At 37.4% G+C, this 9126-nt stretch overlaps 1 protein-coding gene across 1 annotated transcript; it reads left to right on the top strand.

The window, feature by feature from the left end:
• The first annotated feature begins 296 nt into the window (after positions 1-296).
• On the top strand, positions 297-7833 carry LOC125264220 (C-type mannose receptor 2-like). Its single transcript, XM_048183427.1, has 5 exons — positions 297-1178; positions 1364-1402; positions 1493-1849; positions 6194-6538; positions 6703-7833. The coding sequence occupies exons 2-5, from the start codon at positions 1366-1368 to the stop codon at positions 7056-7058; spliced, it is 1095 nt and encodes a 364-aa protein (XP_048039384.1). The 5' UTR covers positions 297-1178; positions 1364-1365; the 3' UTR covers positions 7059-7833.
• The last annotated feature ends 1293 nt before the right edge of the window (positions 7834-9126 follow it).

Genomic DNA, 9126 nt, shown 5'->3' with positions numbered 1-9126 from the left:
AACTAATAGATGAATAAAACTGGATGAAACGTAATGGAATATGACTAGAACAATAACACTCACTGTTTCTCCTGTTTCACGTCAGAGATGTAAATATTGTCCATCTTGAATGTCTAAATGTGGTGTGGACATAAGAAAATGAGTGATGAGGACGTGTTTACATGCAAATGAGTTCATATTTTTTTAAAGTGAAAATAAACGGTAAACAGCAGCAAAAAATTTAAAACATTCTCATGAAAAACAAATATATATATATATATATATATATATATATATATATATATATATATATATAATATCTGTATTCCAGCCAAGCACAATCAAGTATTTAGAGGAAATAAGACTGAAACAACAGCCGCAGAAGATAATGTTATTATTTCAGTGGGATAATGAGAGTCCAACAACCTTTACTAACATTATAAATGAACTTCAGGGGAATGAAAGCACAATATGAGCACTTTAACGTCTTTCACAAGTTTGTTTCCTCATAAAATCTTTAAGCTAATAAGTTAAGCGTATTTGGCTTGCTGTCTGCTGTGGAGGGGCTCGAGGAAGCAGCTTCAACTCGAGCTTGGATATACCCCCCAGGGACTACTAGTGCCTGGAAGAGGAGTACGATAGATGACATGCCTAAATTATGCGGTGGAGTTGGGGAGGTGGAGGGATATCGAAACAACTGATGCCAGAGCAGGGTGAGTATCTGCTTATATGCTCGGGTCCTAATTGAAAGATTAGGGTTCCCTCCTCCCAAAATTACGTTGTGAACGTCACTTATCTTGTCTCTGTTGTGAATGTCTCCTCCTCAACACCAGGGGTCTCTGCTCTCAGAAGAGGGAAAAGAAGAAAGCCCATGAGAGCAGAAAAACGTTTCTCCGTCTTTGTCACCAGCACCAGATAAAAAGTGGCCCAAAACAGAGAAGCACAAACATACATAATATTTAATTAAGGTCCATATTCATATAGACTGACACTGACTGACACAGACGTCAAGATGCAAATAAGGAGAAAGAGTTGGACAAATACACAAATATAGAGGAAGTGAATATGAAATAGGTGTTTCAGAGAAATACACAAATGATGTGATGACGAATGAGGGATGAGAGCAGATATAATGATCACACTGTTTAAAGCCACAGACAGAAACATCAGACTCAGGACAGAAACACACGACCTCTAAAGTAAGAACAACTCACATGTTCATTCTTTAAACACAACTAGACTTTGAGATGTTAATATTGTCTGAATGATTATGTACAGTGAATTCATGCTGCTGTTCAGATACTAACTGAAACTGTCATATTTTACTCCAAAAAGAATCTGTGAATGTTTGATATCTGAGTTTTTCAATGTGTTTCTTCCTCAGAAATGGAGCAAACTCTATATTTCATTCTTCTTCTCATTGGTGAGTGTGTTTGTTGTTTTATTGATGGTTTATAGTTTCATCAGGTTTGACTGTTATGAAAAGCATTAAATCAAACCCTCTCTTTCACAGCTCTCTGCTCCGTATCTGAATGTGTTCAGCGTCAGTATCACTTTATAAACGTGAGGAAGACCTGGACTGAAGCTCAGAGATACTGCAGAGAGAATTACACAGATCTGGCCACCGTTGACAACATGAACGACATGAACGAGCTGAAGAAGAGTGTGAATGATGGACGTGTCTGGATTGGGTTGGAGAAGACGGGTCATAATAAATGGCAATGGTCTTCAGGTGATCCTGCGCTCAATCTGAACTGGGGATCTGGACAACCTGATGGCACAGATGAGTGTGCTTTTATGAGAGATGGACAATGGCATGATGGGTCATGTAGTGACAGCTGGATATTCATCTGCAGTTCATCTAACAACAGTAAGTTCAGCTCTCTACAATGACAACAAACATTATTTATAGAAAGATGCACTGTATGTTGTACAAAATTGCAATGCAATACTAAATGCTTCTACTTTTTAATGTGGTCATAAAGAGACTGTGGATATTTTCACACTTTCAGCTAAAGTCAATTTCTAATTCACACGCATGTTGATCTTTGGTTGTCACTTGGGATAACTGTGGGAATCTACAATTAGAGAGCCTAAAGAATTTACAGCATAATTACATAAAATACAAAAATATCAAACCATTGTTCTGATGAATGGATAAAATTTCAATATGCAATTGATATATGACAACCTGTCACATCTTGATGTTTATGAACAAAACTTTTGTCCTGAGACCAAAGTTCAGTTCTTGTCTTATTACGCCAGTCTGATTGTTCACTTTTTACGTACATAGGCTACTACATACATAAATAATAGTAATTTTGTTTTGGAGATTGTAATTCTCAAAAAAGTAACCTTTTTAACTAGATGTTGGAAAGGAACAAAACATTTTAGACATGAATTTGTGATCATTAGTGGGATAAACCATTACAAAAAAAAATATACGGAAATATATTGTCATAGATTTTCAATTTAGGAAAAGCAGCAGTCCCTTACGTATTATTCAATATATTATAATATATTATTGCAATATATTGTTCTGTATTTTTTTCAGTATAATTAAACCATTAATATATTGATCATAAATATATGGAAATATATTCTATTTCAATAAGAGATAGCTTGATTCATTCATCTTTCGGGATCTCAACACAAACCTGTAAAAACGTCATTCTTAGATGAACTTTAAATGAACAAGACACACTAACATTAATAAAATAAAATTAACCTCCTCCTTTCCTATCGTCGATACCTGGTTTCTTACGGCGATGGCCCTGCTCGCTACCGGTGAAGAGACAGAGGAAGAAACGCAGAAAACGGTGTGGCCAATGGCGTAGCGTCTGGGCATGCAAGGTATGCACGTGCATATGGGCTCGGGAGGATTGGGGGCCCACTATTACGGGCTTAACCCCAAAGTATACATCGGGCGTTCGCGCACCGTCCGCATCGCGAAATTTTCATCATCAGGAGGGTTCACGGACGTCCGCACTCCCCGTCCGCGTGCAGCCCAATTTTTGTGATGGCACGGACAGTGTGTGTACTGAAAACAGCCCATGCGAGAGTGAATTGAGTGAATAAAACATGTGCATTAAAATAGTCTGTGACAGAATAATTCATTCATAACAGGAATAATCTTCGGACTCATCGCATCTGAAATGATGCTATGATCATTCTGAAATTCCAAAGTCAAATCGGTCGAATTCAAGCGTAGACTGTGTTGAAAAGCGGGTTTGTTTTACATTTTTGAAATAGATCCACAATGCAAAGTAAAAATGATCGAGGAGCGCATAGTAGGCCTACTGTAGTGCTGTTAGTGATGATATCTATCGCCTGTGTAGTGTGGAAAGTTACTGGAGCGCGCAGCCGCGCACGTCTCTCACAAGGAACATCACGGCAGTGATTGACAAGCCAGAGGGCCAATCGTTTACGCGATGACCGCGTAAACGATTGGCTGATGTTTTTAAGGCCCTACCTCGTGCACAGATGATGTATATTAATATTATTACTTTCAGTGCACCTAATAAATAGTCTTTTATCAGTTAGTAAAGACAGTTTCAAGTAATATTGCAAAAATGTATAAAACAAAACATCCTCTTTAGCACCTTTAATTCGAGATCGGTAGTAAATAAGACTTTTTATTATAAATGACTTTTTTTTACTGTGCATGAGTTGGACTGCTTATTTATTACAGAAACCTGGCTGTCTGCCGGTGATTCAAGCCCTCTCTCTGAACTTGTACCTTCAAACTGTTTGTTTTTAAATTAACTGGCAGGGGTGGCGGATTACTCTCTATTTTTAAAGACAAACTTTCTCACCACCAAATAGTACATAATGACTACAGAAGTTTCAAGCTGCAGCTGTTTACACTTGAATTGAATAGTCCACTATTGATTGCCTTGTTGTATCGCCCTCCTAAACACAACGCAGACTTCTTAAATGAGTTTGCAGATTTGTTGGGTGAATTTGTACCTAAGTATGATAAATTGTTAATTCTTGGAGATTTTAACGTACATGTGTGTTGTACAGCAGACTCTTTAGCTAAAGAGTTTATTACATTGATAAATGCCTTCAATCTAGATCATCATGTAAATGTTCCTACCCATCAAGGTGGACACACTCTTGATCTTGTGTTGTCATATGGAATTTCTCTTTATGATCTGGACATAGTGGATAATGGGTTATCTGATCATAAATTTGTTATGTTTTCTATTCCTACATCAAACTCCTTGCAACTCAAAAGGCCTGTCCGTAAATCACGTTTAATTAACTCTGCTACTAGTACAGTTTTCTCATCAGCTTTCTGTGATACTATGCAAGCTATGGATGCAAACCAGTATGAATTAAGTGCAGATGAGCTTTTGTCTGAGTTTAATTCTACATGTGTGAATGTTTTAAACACAGTGGCTCCTCTAAAGACCTTAAAATCTAATCCAAGAGCTGACCCATGGATTGATGACAATATACGCTCTTTGAGGCAGTTCTGCAGAAGAGCAGAGCATAGATGGAAGAAAGATGAGCTTCATGTTTCGTTTGAAATATTAAGGGAGTCATTGTTAAAATACCAAAAGGCTTTGAGAGCAGCAAAATCCAGTTATTTTACTAAACTCATTACTAAAAATTACCATAGACCAAGAACTCTTTACTGTTTTTAACTCTGTTATGAATCCACCTGTTTATGAGTACCCTGCAGTATCAAAGACTTTTTGTGATGATTTTCTTACATTTTTTTGTGAAAAAGATCAGTGACATTCGATCGGGGATATCTTGTCCTTCGTTTGATCCTTCGATCTCTGTGGCTTGTATGGCAGAGTTCAAGCATTTCTCTTTCTCATCTTCAAGAAATAGTGGGTCTATTAAAGCCATCGGGCTCCTCTATGGATGCCATCCCTCCATTTCTTTTGAAACAAGTTTTCGATGCAGTGGGACCGTATCTTTTAAATATTATAAATCAATGTCTGGAAACATGCACGGTACCAGAAGTGCTAAAACATGCTATAGTTTGGCCACTGTTAAAGAAACCAAACTTAGACTTAAATATTTTGGCTAATTTCAGACCTGTTTCTAATTTGCTTTTTATTTCAAAGATTTTAGAGAAGACAGTGTTGCAACAGTTGCAGAGTTTCCTGGATAAAAATAAGGTATTTCAACAGAGACTGCACTACTGAAGGTATTAAATGATGTGTTAATAGCTGCTGATTCTGGGGTTTGTACCGTACTTGTACTGCTAGATCTGAGTGCGGCTTTTGATACGGTAGATCATTCCATTCTTCTTGCTCGCTTGGAGCTTTGTGCTGGTATCAAAGGAGCTGCCCTTGAATGGTTTAAGTCTTATCTTACAAATAGGAAGTTAATATTGGGGAATATTCGTCAGAGGCTGCTGTTCTATCTTGTGGTGTTCCTCAGGGATCCATTTTAGCTCCCTTTCTTTTTACATTGTATATGCTCCCATTAGGGTCGAACTTTAGGAAACATGGGTTGCCGTTCCATTGCTATGCGGACGACACTCAAGTATATTTACCCCTAAAACCCAATAATGATGGCCTGGAAACACTTCGGGCCTGCCTATCTGATGTGAAAGCTTGGTTATCTTTACATTTTCTCAGTTTTAATGAAAATAAAACTGAAATCATAGTTTTTGGTTCATCTAACTCTCCTAGTCAAACAATTATATATATATAATTTTCTTTTCTTTTTTATTGTCTTTTTCATTGATGTTAAGCACACTGGTCAACTGGTGTTGTGTGTAGTTGTGCTATAGAAATAAAATTGACATTGACATATTGCAACAATATTAATTTGTATATATTAATAGTCTACAATCCAACATTTTGAATGAATTTTTTACAGACATATTTCTAAGAGCTAGCTAACAAATATATTCAGCTGCAGTGAAACATTTTCATCTGTTTGATGTTTCTCTCTTTCAGATCTTTGTGTCTGAATCAAGTATTCTAGAGAAATGTGTAACAAAAACATAATGAAGAAATATAAAGTTATATTAAAATCATCACAAATGTTACTTAATGTTATATCAGCAAAATCATCATGAATATATAGTGAATATTTAATATATCATCAGCTGTAGAAACAGTCTTTGAATGACACGTGTTTCTGATGTTTCCACTGCTGCTCTTATTCACATCAAACCATAAAGCAGCATAAGAATAATGAACAAACTGATTCATGAATCTGTTTCCATTTGTTTTTCTTAAAGTGAACACAGGACTCGTCTTTGTCAACCAGACGAAGAAATGGAGAGAAGCTCAGAGTTACTGCAGACAGAATCACATTGATCTGGTCAGTGTGAGGAACCAGAATGAGAATCAACAGCTTCAGAAGTTCATCACTGATAATCACATATCTGGTGATGTCTGGATCGGTCTGTTCAGAGACTCATGGCAGTGGTCAGATCAGAGTAACTCCTCATTCAGATACTGGAATACTGGTGAACCTAATAATGTTGGAGGTGATGAAAACTGTACAGCGATTGAACAGAACGCTCAGGGACAATGGAATGACGTCTCTTGCAACAGAGAGTTTCCTTTTGTGTGTCATGAAGGTGAGCAGATCCTCACAAACACACACAATCCATCCATCACCTCCAGATATCTTAAATTTCACACTACATGTCTGACATGACAAATTCCTCCACAGTGTTTGTTCTGCATGTTGTTTTTGATCAGTCCCTCTCTAGTTTCTGCTTGTGGTTTGTTTTGTGTCCAGATAAACTGATTCTGATCAAAGAGAAGCTGACGTGGTCTGAAGCTCTGAGATACTGCAGACAGAATCATGTGGATCTGGTCTCGGTTCATTCAGAAGAGATTCAGCGTGAGGTGATGAATGTGGTTAAACAGGCGTCTACTGAGGCGGTGTGGTTGGGTTTACGTCACTCCTGCACTGTGGGCCTCTGGTTCTGGGTGAGCGGACAGACCGTGTGCTATCAGAACTGGGCGATTGATGATTCAGAGAACTGTGATTCTGCAGTGAGATCTGGAGCAGTTCAGTCTGGAGGAGATCAGCGCTGGATCAGCCGTCCTGAGACTGACAGACTCAACTTCATCTGCAGAAATTATGAGTGAATGGATACACATACATTTCATGTAAGATAGCAAATGCTTGTGTGTTCACTTCCTTTAACTTCAGTTTAATTCATCACATGGTTTGTTGTGAATCATTCAGCACATTTATCAAACTGCCAAAGTCACATGATTTCAGTAAACAAGGCTTTGTTACTTTTTTAAACATTTAGAAGTTTTAATGGTTTGCCGCTATGATCTCTCTGTGAACCAGTGTCTATATGGTTACACAATAAAATAAAAGAGACTTACACAGTAGGGTATCATGTAAGACTAAATGAACAGTTTCAAATATTGACGTTTATTGTTCAATTGTTAATTGTTACGAGATTTGACATCCAGAAACGCTGTTTGCTTTTATAAACTCTTTCTGTCTCTTTTTGTGTTATTTACTAACTTCAGAATTAATTGAATTTTGTGAGGGGTCAAAGGGCATCATATACTCATCATTATATGTTTATACTGTTTTCTTTGTGTTTTATCATGATATAATTCATGTAACTGAAGATGGTGTGAGTTTTTTAAGTTCCTCATTTGTGTTTTAAGGATCTCTGTGGTACTTCTCTCTCTCTCTCTCTCTCTCTCTCTCTTGAATTTCATGTATTAATCATGACTTTATATTAGAAAAGACTGGATGAATGTGAATCAATGAGAACATTATGTGCCTCAGCTAAATGAAATACTGTTTATTCATGACGGAGTGAAGGTTGGGTATAAAATATCTAATTCTTTTGTGCTAAACAACAGCAGCTCAAATAAACTCACATACAACCAGCAATCTCATCTCTTGACTGTTTCTCAACATCAGAATGATAATTATATCACAAAATCCAACATGGTTTAAATCAGTGGTCTCAAACTCAATTCCTGGAGGGCCACAGCTCTGCAGAGTTTATCTCCAACCAGCTCCATCTCACACCAGGTGTGTTTGATTAGGGTTTGAGCAAAACTGTGCAGAGCTATAGCTCTCCATGAATTGAGTTTGAGACCACTGATTTAAATCATAATTCAAACATATTGAGGATACATAAGCTGTGTCTCAATTCAGATACTGCATCCTTTGAAGGTTTGTGACGGTTCGTACAGTTATTAATCAATTTATGGGTGGCATATGAATATAATAATTCATAAAGTTTTATGAATAATCATATGCACATACCAACCCAAGGGGGAATTAACCATATATGGTGAATTAATTACAACAAAATTATAATCAATCACATATATGATTAGTTCTGGTTTAATAATTATGTGGAAAGCTATCGGTCCGTCCAGCAAACCGGTAAGTTATCCACAGACTATTACGACAGAAATGTTATCCTCTGGCCACGAGGATAAATTTCTATGATAGCATCCAAACGTAAAGCAAGGATATTAGGATCACAACGTTAAAGTGACTCGGTTGTTGTTGAATGAGTAAGTGAACAAAAAGCATGGATATGATGTGTTTAATATACGGAACGGGTAATACAAAGGTTATACGGATACATGTACACAAGTAGACATAGATACATACAAAGTGAAAGTAAAAGTCAGAAAGAGAGATGATCAAAGAATGGCCAATTCCAACAGTTAACCTTGAAGAGCCAGCAAGGAAACCCAGTATTTAAACAAATTTCAGAGCAATTATAATACTTGCTTATGGTTCAAGTCGGGGTGCAGCAGAGTTTCAATGTGCCTGGCTTGGTTGGTCCTTTCCGAGAGGGCTTCTCCGGCGGGGTTTTCAAACGAGGTTTAACTGGAAGTAAGATGACCGGAAGATAAAGAAGAGAGTCCGTCTCGACGGCAGGAACTTGTGCAGGAAAACTTGTGCTCCCAAAAGACGCGTGTCATGGTGTTTTAAAGACAACAGACCAGAACGCCTTTTTGATAACGTCCTCCAATGATAGCATTGCAATTTGGCGGTTTTCCACATCCCTTTGTCCTGTCTCCCGGATTAATTTATGGTATGTCCAATCGGTGCATTTTCTTCATAGCACTATTAAACATTGAACGATGCATTTGACAGAAATGTAATGTACATGAGTGAATAGCTCGGACTCACAGCTTTACGGAGAGATCAAACTCGACA

This window comes from Megalobrama amblycephala, linkage group LG3 (assembly GCF_018812025.1).
Source record: "Megalobrama amblycephala isolate DHTTF-2021 linkage group LG3, ASM1881202v1, whole genome shotgun sequence".
NCBI classification, from domain to species: Eukaryota; Metazoa; Chordata; class Actinopteri; order Cypriniformes; family Xenocyprididae; genus Megalobrama; species Megalobrama amblycephala.
Note: the sequence above shows the minus strand (reverse complement) of the source record. Positions and strands in the feature narration are given on the sequence as shown.